The 14,422-nt window shown below is 47.3% G+C and overlaps 1 protein-coding gene across 3 annotated transcripts; it reads right to left on the minus strand.

Annotated features, from left to right (window-relative positions):
* Positions 1-260: 260 nt before the first annotated feature.
* On the minus strand, positions 261-13,589 carry ABHD1 (abhydrolase domain containing 1). 3 transcript variants are annotated; one of them, XM_077291996.1, is made up of 10 exons: positions 13,466-13,589; positions 12,180-12,288; positions 10,261-10,421; positions 9,985-10,167; positions 9,856-9,901; positions 9,674-9,786; positions 8,473-8,646; positions 7,337-7,385; positions 6,262-6,445; positions 261-1,482 (listed from the first exon to the last, which is right to left on the minus strand). In XM_077291996.1, the coding sequence occupies exons 1-10, from the start codon at positions 13,549-13,551 to the stop codon at positions 1,283-1,285; spliced, it is 1,305 nt and encodes a 434-aa protein (XP_077148111.1). In that variant the 5' UTR covers positions 13,552-13,589; the 3' UTR covers positions 261-1,282. The 3 variants fall into 3 exon arrangements, with proteins under 3 accessions (XP_077148111.1, XP_077148112.1, XP_077148113.1); XM_077291997.1 differs by having other exon boundaries at positions 265-1,482; positions 6,262-6,427; XM_077291998.1 differs by lacking the exons at positions 10,261-10,421; positions 12,180-12,288 and having other exon boundaries at positions 1,141-1,482; positions 13,466-13,563.
* Between the last annotated feature and the right edge of the window lie 833 nt (positions 13,590-14,422).

The raw sequence follows: 14,422 nt of genomic DNA on the forward strand, positions 1-14,422 counted from the left end.
ACTTCACATCCAGGCACTGTGACTGACAACAAACCAAAACCTGGATGTTTTAGGTTGCAGATTGAGTCTCGCGTGACTTTGCCACCATAGACCATCATTTAGGTTGTGTGTGACTTTATGGACCTGTCTCGTGATTGTTCATAAACCTAAATTACATCTCTTAACATATTCATGTGACAGCCAAGTCTGCCTTCATAAATGTAAATCCTGAGGGCTTATATAACGGCGGTGGAACATCAGCTGGTGCATGGAGGCCACTGGATTGTCAATGGAGTCGTTGATGTTTATTATACAACAGACCTTGGATGGAGGGAGCAAGATACATCCTGAATTTGTAGAGGAGGATTTTCTGCTCCGTTTCAGGCACATGAACTAATGGGACAACCACTTCAGTGCAGACAATGGTCAAGTGAATGCAAAGACATGAACTATCCTTCAATAACTTCAACCGATCGAGAAGACAGAAAGCCACAATCAAGGAGCAAGTTACGGCAGCTGGAGGGAAGCCAAAGCCTCTCACGGAAGGAAACTATGCATCCAAACAGAATATTTCTGTATGCCATAGAGCAGGGGTGTCAAACTGCATTCCTCGAGGGCCTCAAACCATGAGTGTTTTCAAGATTTCCTTAGCATTCCACAAGGTGCTGGAATCATTCTGTGCAGGTGATTAAATTATCGCCTGTGCAATACAAGGAAATCCTGAAAACATGACCTGTTTGCGGCCCTCGAGGAATGCAGTTTGACACCTCTGCCATAGAGTATGAGGTGGTGGAAATTCCTACATAGTAATGTAAGAGTTCTGCTGTCCCCTTATATTAGCACAGTGTCTGCACCACGTTCCCATCCGACGGCTGTTACAGATTCTGTGTGGTATAAAGAGGCAAAAAATCTAACTATTACTGTCCCTCTACGACGGTAGCTATGTATCGTGGTCAGATGGTGGAGCCATTACCATGTGTGAGGACTATGTATGATGGGGTGTAGCCACGCGGTGAGCTGTTGCGTTGATATGCTCTGCTGACTAATGAGGTAGCGCTGGTGACCTGGGTAGATTCATTAGGCTAACACCTGTATATTCAGTCCATGAGTGGATCCTACTACATGGAGAAGGTAGACTATAGTCAATCTGAACGTTTCCCTTCCCCGACAATTCAAGGCTCTTCCTGTTCCTGCAGCCGCTGGGGGTCTGTAACTACAAGTCTGGGTCTGAGGCTTAGTGGATGGTGCTGAATGATACCTTTATATTTACTGAGGTATTTATTAGAAGAGTTCATGTCTGTGATTAGTTTTTGAATCCATTCTCGGTAATGTTCCTGAGCTCTTCCTGTTGCAGTAGTGTGGCGCCCACAAACTGTGAAAAAGCACGATTCATGTATCGCTGGTGATGAGGAAAGGGACCTTCTAGGAAGCCAATGTGACCACCGTGATTCGGAACCAGCAGAGCCACGTAAGGATGGGAGGAAGCTTCATCCAGGGGGAACGCTATCACAAGGGAAAAGAGATTGGAGAAATGAGTACAGTATATCAAGCCGCACCCCGATCTCAAGAGGACCTGATTTATACATTGATCTAGGATCCAGAACAAGATCTAAAGAAGCCCTCCGTATACAATCTTCTCCAAACTCTGGATCCAGACCTAAAGAGGCCCTGATTATACGCTCAGTTCCCGGAGCCAGACCAAGATCTAAAGAGACCCTCCATATACAATCTTCCCCATGCTCTGGCCACAGATCTAAAGAGGCCCTGATTATACACTCTACTCCAGGAGCCAGACCAAGATCTAAAGAGGCCCTCCGTATACAATCTTCTCCATACTCTGGACCCAGACCTAAAGAGGCCCTGATTATCCGCTCTACTCCAGGAGCCAGACCAAGATCTAAAGAGGCCCTCCGTATACAATCTTCTCCATACTCTGGACCCAGACCTAAAGAGGCCCTGATTATCCGCTCTACTCCAGGAGCCAGACCAAGATCTAAAGAGGCCCTCCGTATACAATCTTCTCCAAACTCTGGATCCAGACCTAAAGAGGCCCTGATTATACACTCTACTCCAGGAGCCAGACCAAGATCTAAAGAGGCCCTCCCTATACAATCTTCTCCATACTCTGGACCCAGACCTAAAGAGTCCCTGATTATACGCTCTACTCCAGGAGCCAGACCAAGATCTAAAGAGGCCCTCCGTATACAATCCTCTTCATACTATATACCCAGACGTAAAGAGGCCCTGATTATACACTCTGCTCCAGGAGCCAGACCAAGATCTAAAGAGGCCCTCCCTATACAATCTTCACCATACTCTGGACACAGATCTAAAGAGGCCCTGATTATACGCTCTACTCCAGGAGCCAGACCAAGATCTAAAGAGGCCCTCCCTATACAATCTTCTCCATACTCTGGACCCAGACCTAAAGAGGCCCTGATTATACACTCAGTTCCCGGAGCCAGACCAAGATCTAAAGAGACCCTCCATATACAATCTTCCCCATGCTCTGGCCACAGATCTAAAGAGGCCCTGATTATACACTCTACTCCAGGAGCCAGACCAAGATCTAAAGAGGCCCTCCCTATACAATCTTCTCCATACTCTGGACACAGATCTAAAGAGGCCCTGATTATCCGCTCTACTCCAGGAGCCAGACCAAGATCTAAAGAGACCCTCCATATACAATCTTCCCCATGCTCTGGCCACAGATCTAAAGAGGCCCTGATTATCCGCTCTACTCCAGGAGCCAGACCAAGATCTAAAGAGGCCCTCCGTATACAATCTTCTCCATACTCTGGACACAGATCTAAAGAGGCCCTGATTATCCGCTCTACTCCAGGAGCCAGACCAAGATCTAAAGAGGCCCTCCGTATACAATCTTCTCCATACTCTGGACCCAGACCTAAAGAGGCCCTGATTATACACTCTACTCCAGGAGCCAGACCAAGATCTAAAGAGGCCCTCCCTATACAATCTTCACCATACTCTGGACACAGATCTAAAGAGGCCCTGATTATCCGCTCTACTCCAGGAGCCAGACCAAGATCTAAAGAGGCCCTCCGTATACAATCTTCTTCATACTCTGGACACAGATCTAAAGAGGCCCTGATTATCCGCTCTACTCCAGGAGCCAGACCAAGATCTAAAGAGGCCCTCCGTATACAATCTTCTCCATACTCTGGACCCAGACCTAAAGAGGCCCTGATTATACACTCTACTCCAGGAGCCAGACCAAGATCTAAAGAGGCCCTCCCTATACAATCTTCACCATACTCTGGACACAGATCTAAAGAGGCCCTGATTATCCGCTCTACTCCAGGAGCCAGACCAAGATCTAAAGAGGCCCTCCGTATACAATCTTCTTCATACTATAGACCCAGGGTAAAGAGGCCCTGATTGTACACTCTGCTCCAGGAGCCAGACCAAGATCTAAGGGTACTGTCTCACAGTGGCACTTTGGTCGCTACGACGGCACGATCCGTGACGTTCCAGCGATATCCATACGATATCGCTGTGTCTGACACGCTACTGCGATCAGGGACCCCGCTGAGAATCGTACGTCGTAGCAGATCGTTTGAAACTTTCTTTCGTCGTCAAGTGTCCCGCTGTGGCGGCATGATCGTATCGTGTGACAAAGGTTGTATACGATGTGCGCACAGTAACCAACGGCTTCTACATCGCAAATACGTCATGAAATTATCGCTCCAGCGTCGTGCATTGCAACGTGTGACCGCTGTCTACGACGCTGGAGCGATATTGGAGCGATGCTGGATCGTCACGGATTGTGCCGTCGTAGCGACCAAAGTGCCACTGTGAGACGGTACCCTAAAGAGGCCATCCTTTATACAATCTTCACCAAACTGTTGACTCAGACCTAAAGAGGCCCTGATTATACACTCTGCTCCAGGAGCCAGATCTAAAGAGACCCCCACATTACAATCTGCAGCACGATATTAAAGATAATTTGAAGGACTCTTCCCGTGTGTTCTGGGGTCTCTGTCTCTGCTGTACAAGCACATTTTTTGGGATGAGATTAAGAAAAGCTAGGTTAGAGTCTTGGCTGCATCTAGAAGGAAAGCCAATTGTCCATCACATTTTAGATAAATCTATTATCATTAACGATTTGGAGACTAGATTGTTAAGGCTGACTTTTCTGCAATAACTTGTATATACAGTTGTGGCCAAAAGTATTGACACCCCTGCAATTCTGTCAGATAATACTCAGTTTCTTCCTGAAAATGATTGCAAACACAAATTCTTTGGTATTATTATATTCATTTAATTTGTCTTAAATGAAAAAACACAAAAAGAATTGTCCTAAAGCCAAATTGGATATAATTCCACACCAAACATAAAAAAGGGGGTGGACAAAAGTATTGGCACTGTTCGAAAAATCATGTGATGCTTCTCTAATTAGTGTAATTAACAGCACCTGTACCTTACCTGTGGCACCTAAGGCTACGTTCACATTTGCGTTGACGACGCAACGCACAACGCATGCAAAACGCATTGTGTTGTGACGCATGCGTCCATTTTTGGCATGATTTTTAGCGGAAAAAAACTGCATCATGCAGCGTCCTCTGCGCCCTGACGCTTGCGCCAAAAATGACGCATGCGTCACAAAACGCAAGACAACGCATGTCCATGCGCCCCCATGTTAAATATATGGACGCATGCGTCGCTATGCATCACCGAACCTGCGCCCGACGCAACGCAAATATGAACGTAGCCTAACAGGTGTTGGCAATAAGTAAATCACACTTGCAGCCAGTTGACATGGATTAAAGTTGACTCAACCTCTGTCCTGTGTCCTTGTGTGTACCACATTGAGCATGGAGAAAAGAAAGAAGACCAAAGAACTGTCTGAGGACTTGAGAAACCAAATTGTGAGGAAGCATGAGCAATCTCAAGGCTACAAGTCCATCTCCAAAGACCTGAATGTTCCTGTGTCTACCGTGCGCAGTGTCATCAAGAAGTTTAAAGCCCATGGCACTGTGGCTAACCTCCCGAGATGTGGACGGAAAAGAAAAATTGACAAGAGATTTCAACGCAAGATTGTGCGGATGTTGGATAAAGAACCTCGACTAACATCCAAACAAGTTCAAGCTGCCCTGCAGTCCGAGGGTACAACAGTGTCATCCCGTACTATCCGTCGGCGTCTGAATGAAAAGGGACTGTATGGTAGGAGACCCAGGAAGACCCCACTTCTTACCCCGAGACATAAAAAAGCCAGGCTGGAGTTTGCCAAAACTTACCTGAAAAAGCCTAAAACGTTTTGGAAGAATGTTCTCTGGTCAGATGAGACAAAAGTAGAGCTTTTTGGGCAAAGGCATAACAGAGTTTACAGGAGAAAAAAAGAGGCATTCAAAGAAAAGAACACGGTCCCTACAGTCAAACATGGCGGAGGTTCCCTGATGTTTTTGGGATGCTTTGCTGCCTCTGGCACTGGACTGCTTGACCATGTGCATGGCATTATGAAGTCTGAAGACTACCAACAAATTTTGCAGCATAATGTAGGGCCCAGTGTGAGAAAGCTGGGTCTCCCTCAGAGGTCATGGGTCTTCCAGCAGGACAATGACCCAAAACACACTTCAAAAAGCACTAGAAAATGGTTTGAGAGAAAGCACTGGAGACTTCTAAGGTGGCCAGCAATGAGTCCAGACCTGAATCCCATAGAACACCTGTGGAGAGATCTAAAAATGGCAGTTTGGAGAAGGCACCCTTCAAATATCAGGGACCTGGAGCAGTTTGCCAAGGAAGAATGGTGTAAAATTCCAGCAGAGCATTGTAAGAAACTCATTGATGGTTACCGAAAGCGGTTGGTCGCAGTTATTTTGGCTAAAGGTTGTGCAACCAAGTATTAGGCTGAGGGTGCCAATACTTTTGTCGGGCCCATTTTTGGAGTTTTGTGTGAAATGATCAATGTTTTGCATTTTGCTTCATTCTCTTGTGTTTTTTCACTTAAGACAAAGTAAATGAAGATAATAATACCAAAGAATTTGTGATTGCAATCATTTTCAGGAAGAAACGGAGTATTATCTGACAGAAATGCAGGGGTGTCAATACTTTTGGCCACAACTGTAGGTAACCCTCCGTGGTCCTAGGATGTGTGGATCGGTCGGTGTGCGGCACGGTGTCTTATGGGATTGACCAGGTCTGTCACACCCCAAATACTGACTCATAACAGGTCTGAAATATGAGTGTTGATGGGCTATTAGATCATGGGCTCAATGATGTGAGTGATGATTCTGTCTCATCTTGGTCCACTACAGGACTCACCTTCACTAGGAGAGAAGGGGTCATCAGCAGCGTTGAGGCACAGCACGGGCGTCTTGATCTTCTGTAGCTTGTCGTGGGGGCTGGCATCGCGGTAATATTCATCACATGAGCCATAACCAAACACAACAGATGTGTAACGCTCATCAAACTCCCGGATGGAGCGAGACTGAAACAAAACCAGGAGCTCCATGATGGAGTGAAGATCATTGTAGGACTCTGCTCCTAGTTGTGACTCCTTAGCCTCCATATTTCATGCATTCACAATACTGTCTATGGACACAACCTGCTCTGAGAGACCAGATTACATACATGACTCTACAGTTTTTCTTATATTTACAATTATTTTGCATTTTTTACAAAAATATATGTATAAACTGTTGTGAGGTGAGTCAGGCTGAATATGTGCAGGTACCATCCATTAGTGAAGGATATAAGGATCGCTTAAAGGGACTCTGTCACCTGAATTTGGCGGGCTATGTAAATGCCCTGTGTCCGGTCCGATGGGTGGTGATTCCTCTGCTTTCATTCACCCCTTCCTTTCCCGCTGGCCGCATGCGCCGGTGCACTATGTCCCGGAAGTATTTCGCTGTATTCCGGGACATAGTGCGCCGGCGCATGCGCACTAATGCTTTTCGGCTTTGCCCGCAGTTGGGCAAAGCATACTGCGCGTGCGCAAGGCAAGATTGCATTGCGCACACGTGAACTACAGAGGAAACCTACGGAAATTCCAGACAATATTGCGGCCAGCGGGAAAGGAAGGGGTGACTGAAAGCAGAGGAAACACCGCCCATCGGACCGGACACAGGGCATTTACATAGCCCGCCAAATTCAGGTGACAGAGTCCCTTTAAGGCCCCGTTCTCACATCTCCACTGTGGACTTTGAAGAGTGGCATTTACCACTGTGGATATCATTGTGAAAAAGGAGCTGGAGAGCCGCACTGCAAATCCACACCGTGGGAGCTGAGCTGAAATCTAAGGAAATGATACCTTGACAACAGGTGTGGAGGCGTCTGGTGTATTATTGACCAGATAGTGGTAGGATACCCAGAACATTCTGATATGTGAGGCTCTCACCTGTAAGATATGGTCCACATTCAGGACTTTTCCAATAATGTCACGGAACCTAGAAAAGAAGAGACGCTGAGAGAGGGGAAGGGAAGAAGAAAGGCCAGTGGCTGAGGAGATGATGGTGATGAGAGGTGGGGAAAGTGAAGAAGAGAGGACAGTGGCCGAGGACATATTTGAGAGGTGGGGAAAGTGGAAAAGAGAGACCAGGTGCTGATGGGAAAAGGAAAGAGACCAGGGGTTCTGGACGCTGAGAAGTGGGGAAATGTAAAAAGGCCAAAGACACAAAGAAAGACAGAGAGGTGGAGAACTAAAAAAAAAGAGAGGGCAGGTGCTGATGACCTGATGGGTAAAGGAAAGAGACCAGGGTTTCTGGACGCTGAGAGGTAGAGAAATGTAAAAAGGCCAAAGACACGATGAAGAAAAAGACTGAGAGGTAGGGAAAGGGAAGAAGAGATGCCAGGGGCCCGAGGACACAATGGGGAATGGGAAGAAGAGAGTCCAATGGCCGAGGACATGATGGAAACACTGAGAGATGTGGAAAAAGAAGAAAAGAGGCCTGGCCAAGAACACAATGGAGACACTGAGAGGTGAGTAAAGGCAAAACGAAAAGACAGGGGCCAAATTCATCATGGAAATGCTGAGAAATGGGGAAAGGGAAGAAGATAGGCCATAGGCAGAGGACACGATAAAGACGCTAAGAAATGGGGAAAGGGAAGAAAAGAGGCCAGTGGCTGAGGACACGATGGAGAGATGCGGAGAGGTGGGAAAAGGGAAGAAGAGAGGCCGGGGGCTGAGGACACAATGAAGATACTGAGAGATGGTTAAATGGAAGAAAAGAGTCCAGGGGCTGAGGACACGATGGAGAGATGCTGAGAGGTGGGAAAAGGGAAGAAGAGAGGCCGGGGGCTGAGGACACAATGAAGATACTGAGAGATGGTTAAATGGAAGAAAAGAGTCCAGGGGCTGAGGACACAGAGGAGAGACTGAGAGTTGGAAAAAGGGAAGAAGAAAGCCCAAGAACACAATAGAGACGCTGAGGTGTGGGGAAAGGGAAGAAGAGAGGCCAAGGTGGAGACTCTGAGTGGGGGGAAAGGGAAGTAAGGAGGACAAGATGGAGGCGCTGCTGCTCAGATATATCTTACTTATTCACTGTATCCCGGAGAGTAATAACCAGCGAGCGATTGAATAACCGGTAGTTTAGTGGCTGCTCCAAGGAGGCGGTGGACACAAAGACATTCCACGGGGATGAGAAGACAAGAGCTGCACAGAGCTGAGATCTTTGACCAGTGGCAGCCAAATAATTTAATAGCAGCATACTAAAAAGTAAGAAAAGAGATTGATGTTCGTGAAATGAGTAGGAATGACAGGAAGTGGGGCTAGTATCTGTGATGTCGGTCAGGAGTGGAGTTCGTGTCGGCCATCACAGTCAGGAGCGAGCTCAGTATAGGTTATGAGCAGTCAGGAGCAGGGTCAGTACACATGACAGTCAAAAGTGAGGTCAGTACTGGTGATAAGGGTCAGGAGCGGGGTCAGTACAGGTAATGAGGGTTAGGAGCGGGGTCAGTACAGGTTATATTGGTCTGGAGCGAGATCAGTATAGGTTATGATGGTCAGGAGCTTGGTTAATACAAGGTATGATGGTTTGGAGCAAGATCAGTATTGGTTATGATGGTCAGAAGCGGGATGAGTACTGACGAAAATGGTCAGGAACATGGTCAGTAAGGGATATTACAGTCAGCAATGGGGTCAGTATAATTATGATGCTCAGGAGTGGCTTCAATACAGGATATGGTCAGGAGCAAGGCCAGTACAAGTTATTACAATCAGGAGCGCCATCAGGACAGGTTCTAATGGTCAAAAGCAGGGTCAGTGTAGGTCATGATGGTTAGGAATGAGCTCAGTAGTGGTGATACTGGTCAGGTTATGATGGTAAGTAGCAAGGCCAGTACAGTTTGTGATGGCTAGGAGCGCATTCAGTACAGATTAGGACGGGTAGTTATTATCACCCACAGTTATTGTGGTAAATAAGGTCCATGTCACAATCCATTTTTGGATTCTGGTTCCACTCTGTTTTTAATGTCCATTACTGACCCCCTGTGGGGTCACTATACGTATCGTGACAGTCCAGCTGTATCTTCCGGGATGGCAGTGCAAGGACCTAGTCATTTATTTTGGGTGACACAGTGCAGCATCTATCACCACTCGAGTGTTGTCTGTCACACCCATATCTCAGATTTGCTGCAAATCTAGTTGTGACTGGAGGACCCTGGAACCAGTTGAGTCCTTGTGATAAAGCACAGTCCCTTGTGTCTCCACAGCCTGAAAACTTCATGTGCCACTTACCCTCCAATTGACACCCCCACAGCCTCTAGAGGAGCTGCAGGGAGACAGTTGTGGACGTGGCTGACCACCCTGGAAAGGTCTTCTGTGTTTGCTGCACAGAAAGTGCGATGTGTCTATGGAGAGATGGAGGACGTCACTACCATTCATGGTCTCTACACGGGTCCTACAAGATGGTTACTTACCAGCAACTTCTCCCCTCCAAAGCCGCGGTTATTAAATACAACACACCTGCGGGAGGGCAGAGAGATGCCATGTTACTATGTGTGGACTGTTCACCTCCCCGACCACCAGATCATCCTGTGACTACTCACCTGTAGCCATCGCTGCAGGCCTGGCTCACCAGGTGCAATATGTAGGACTGTTGACTGTTTCCAGTAAGGCCCGGCAGTAAGATAATAGTTGGGCGAGAGGCGGAATCTGGAAATTGGAAACTCTCATCATTGTCTATCCAGTCCAAGGATATCTGACCGCCATCATCAGTGCTGATGACCTCACTGCATGGAAAAACCACAGGGTGACAGCATTGATGAGGACACAACATGGAGGGTGAAATCACATGAACAATGAATACTTGAGGGATTGCATACTTCCTGTACGGGACATGAGGTTTGGAGGCCAACATGACCCTGACAATAGTCTGTAGTCGCCCTCCATGACACCAAAAAGTCGGGCAAAACTTTTCCATCACTATCGGGCAGTGCGACTCCAGGAACTGGCGCAGGGGCACTGAGGACACAAGGCGAGGTCTCTACATGGAGAGGATAAAGGGAATCTGTCACCCCAAAAATCGTATATGAGCTAAGGCCACCGGCATCAGGGGCTTATCTCCAGCATTCTGTAATGCATTCTGTAGTGCTGTAGATAAGCCCCCGATATAAACTGAAAGGTAAGAAAAACAGGTTATTAGATTATACTCACCCAGGGGTGGTCCCGCTGTGGGCCCAGCGCCTCCCATCTTCATGCGATGATGTCCTCTTCTTGTCTTCCTGCCGCGGCTCCGGTGCAGGTGTACTTATCTACCCTGCTGAGGGCAGAGCAAAGTTCTGCAGTGCGTAGGTGCTGGGCCTTTCTGACCTTTCCCGGCACCTGTGCACTGTAGTACTTTGCTCTGCCCTCAACAGGACAGACAAAGTACGCCGGAGCCGCGGCAGGAAGACAAGAAGAGGACGTCATCGTGTGAAGATAGGAGGACCCGGACCACAATGCCCATCGGACCCGAACCAAGCCGGGACCGCCCCTGGGTGACAGATTCCCTTTAAATAAACCTACTGATGCAGCCGAGGTACAGGGAAGAACAAGAGAAGGAACATAAACATCATGGATCAAACATGGAAAGTTTTATACATGGGTATCTCCAGATGGGACACAGGAGTCTAAAGAAGACCGGCTATCTGGAACTGTTCAAAGGGATCTACAGGGAGACTCTGGGCGTGAAGGATCTGAAGATGGAGAAGTCTCAAGTGGGAAAACAGGAGTCTGAAGGATGGGGAGGACAGAAGCATCTGGAGGGTAGGACAAAAAAGCTTGGAGGAGTGTGACATGAGTCTGGAGGAGAATAGAAGAGTCTGCAGGGAAGACCGGAGTATAAAGAAGACAGAGATCTGGGGATGTTCAAGGTGGTCTAGAGGGACACGTCTGGGAGAAGGGAAGAAGGGATCTAAACAATGTGAAGAGTATGGCGGAGGTCAGAGGACAATTCTGGAGGATAGAGGCATTTGGAGAATAGGAAAAAATAGTCTAGATGAGTATGGATGGAGTAGGACAGAAGAGTCTGCAAGGAGGAGGAGGACCGAGGCATCTGGTGAGAGGAGAGTAATGGGGAAATCTAGGGAGGAAGAGGCTAGAGGAGTCTGGGAGGATGATGAGGACAAAGACAAGTCTGCAGGAGAACAGAGGAGTCTGGGGGAGACGGAGGATAAAGGCTTCTGGAGGAAGTACAGAGAAATTTGGGTAAAGGAGGACAGAGGAGTCAGAAGTGAGAAGGACTAAGGAGTTTGGGAGGGAGGGGCAGGACACTTAGGCATCTGGAGGAAGAGGACAAAGGAGTCTGCAGGAAAGATGATAACAGAGTCTGAGGAGAGGAGAAAGTCAGAGGAGTCTGGGGGAAGGAGGAGGACAGAAAGTTCTGCGGGAGGACAGAAGCGTGCCTTGTCCCTGTTGTATGTGACTGATGGTGGAAGAAGGAGGACAGAAAGGTCTGAGGGGGAGAAGGACAAAAAGGTCTGGGGAAGGAGGACAGAAAGGTCTGGGGGAGGAGGACAGAGAGGTGCCTTGTCCCTGTTGTATGTGACTCTGGGGTACAGGCCACATGTGGACGGGGGGTTCTGCTGCAGTTTTGTGGGTGATTTAGGCTGTTGGAGGTTTTGTGGTTCTTCACCTCTAAACACTGAGTGAAAGGTGATGATAGAAAGTGAGAAATAGAGGCGAGGTCGGGAGGGGGACAGAGACTTTGTCCTCAGTGACAGAAGATTGAATCGTTCACAGCCAAGAAAAAGGTGACACTGACCCGACATATCTGTGTCCAGTAATAGAGCAGCCAGGTAACCCCAACAGTCAGTAAGGACAGGGGAGTCCACCCAAAACGGCGAGACACCGCGTGCATGGCGCTGCCGCACCTGTGAGGATGGAACCGCACCGCTCAGAGAAACAATGTAACAAGGGACAGACACATGTCACAGAGGAAACAATGTAACAAGGGACAGACACATGTCACACAGAGGAAACAATGTAACAAGGGACAGACACATGTCACACAGAGGAAACAATGTAACAAGGGACAGACATGTCACAGAGGGGAAACAATGTAACAAGGGACAGACACATGTCACAGAGGGGAAACAATGTAACAAGGGACAGACACATGTCACACAGGAAACAATGTAACAAGGGACAGACACATGTCACACAGGAAACAATGTAACAAGGGACAGACATGTCACAGAGGGGAAACAATGTAACAAGGGACAGACACACGTCACAGAGGGGAAACAATGTAACAAGGGACAGACACATGTCACACAGGAAACAATGTAACAAGGGACAGACACATGTCACACAGAGGAAACAATGTAACAAGGGACAGACACATGTCACAGAGGGGAAGCAATGTAACAAGGGACAGACACATGTCACAGAGGGGAAACAATGTAACAAGGGACAGACACATGTCACACAGAGGAAACAATGTAACAAGGGACAGACACATGTCACAGAGGGGAAACAATGTAACAAGGGACAGACACATGTCACAGAGGGGAAACAATGTAACAAGGGACAGACACATGTCACACAGGAAACAATGTAACAAGGGACAGACACATGTCACACAGAGGAAACAATGTAACAAGGGACAGACACATGTCACAGAGGGGAAGCAATGTAACAAGGGACAGACACATGTCACAGAGGGGAAACAATGTAACAAGGGACAGACACATATCACAGAGGGGAAGCAATGTAACAAGGGACAGACACATGTCACACAGAGGAAACAATGTAACAAGGGACAGACACATGTCACACAGAGGAAACAATGTAACAAGGGACAGACACATGTCACACAGAGGAAACAATGTAACAAGGGACAGAATCATGTCACAGAGGGGAAACAATGTAACAAGGGACAGACACATGTCACACAGAGGGGAAACAATGTAACAAGGGACAGACACATGTCACAGAGGGGAAACAATGTAACAAGGGACAGAAACATGTCACAGAGGGGAAACAATGTAACAAGGGACAGACACATGTCACACAGAGGGGACAATGGAGGCAGACACTTGTCCGTACCCCGGCCTTAGGCTCCACGTCCTGGACTGTGTGGCTTTCACCTGTGGCCCCTGAATGTGACCCTGCAGACACCAGAACAGCCACATTGGCTTCCTGCACTGCCCGCCCCTCCCCCACTGAGGACTCTGACGCCATCTTTGTAAAGGGAAGCCTTGTTAACCCCTCAGTGTCCAGAGAGGAGGAGATCATGACAGAAGGAGAAAAAAACATTCATGTGTTCACTATAGCTCACCCTATTATGTAATAATACAGGGGCTTCTCACAAAATTAGAATAGCATCAAAAAGTGAATCTCATATATAGAGTCATTACACACTGATCTATTTCACGTCTTTATTTCTGTTATTGTTGATGATTATGGCTTACAGCCAATGAAAACCCAAAAGTCATTATCTCAGTAAATTAGAATAACTAGCAAAAAACACCCGTAAAGGCTCCTAAGCGTTGATAAAGGTCGTTAGTCTGTGTCAGTAGCTGCACAATCATGGGGAAGACTGCTGACTGACAGATGTCCATCATTGACACACTCCACAAGGAGGGGAAGCCACAAAAATACTATATATTAATACTATATACCATAACACTACCAATATAGTAATATAATATGAGAATATTATCAGGGGTAACGATGTGATTCTGGCACCAGTAATAACTGATATAACATATATACATTGCTCAAAAAAATGGAGGGAACACTTAAACAACACAATGTAACTCTAAGGCTACTTTCACACTAGCGTTAACTGCATTACGTCGCAAATCCGTTTTTTGCCGAAAAAACGGATGCGTCAAAAAAAGTGAAAAACGTATGCAACGCATACAGCATTTCGACGGATCCGTCGCAAATCCGCTAAACGTTTCCGTCGAAAATACTGGATGCGTTGCATACGTTGCATCCGTTTTTACCATCCGTTGCATCCGTTTTTACGACGGATCCGCTTTTAAAATGGGAGGCTCC

This window comes from Ranitomeya variabilis, chromosome 2 (genome assembly GCF_051348905.1).
Source record: "Ranitomeya variabilis isolate aRanVar5 chromosome 2, aRanVar5.hap1, whole genome shotgun sequence".
In the NCBI taxonomy this organism is placed as follows: domain Eukaryota; kingdom Metazoa; phylum Chordata; class Amphibia; order Anura; family Dendrobatidae; genus Ranitomeya; species Ranitomeya variabilis.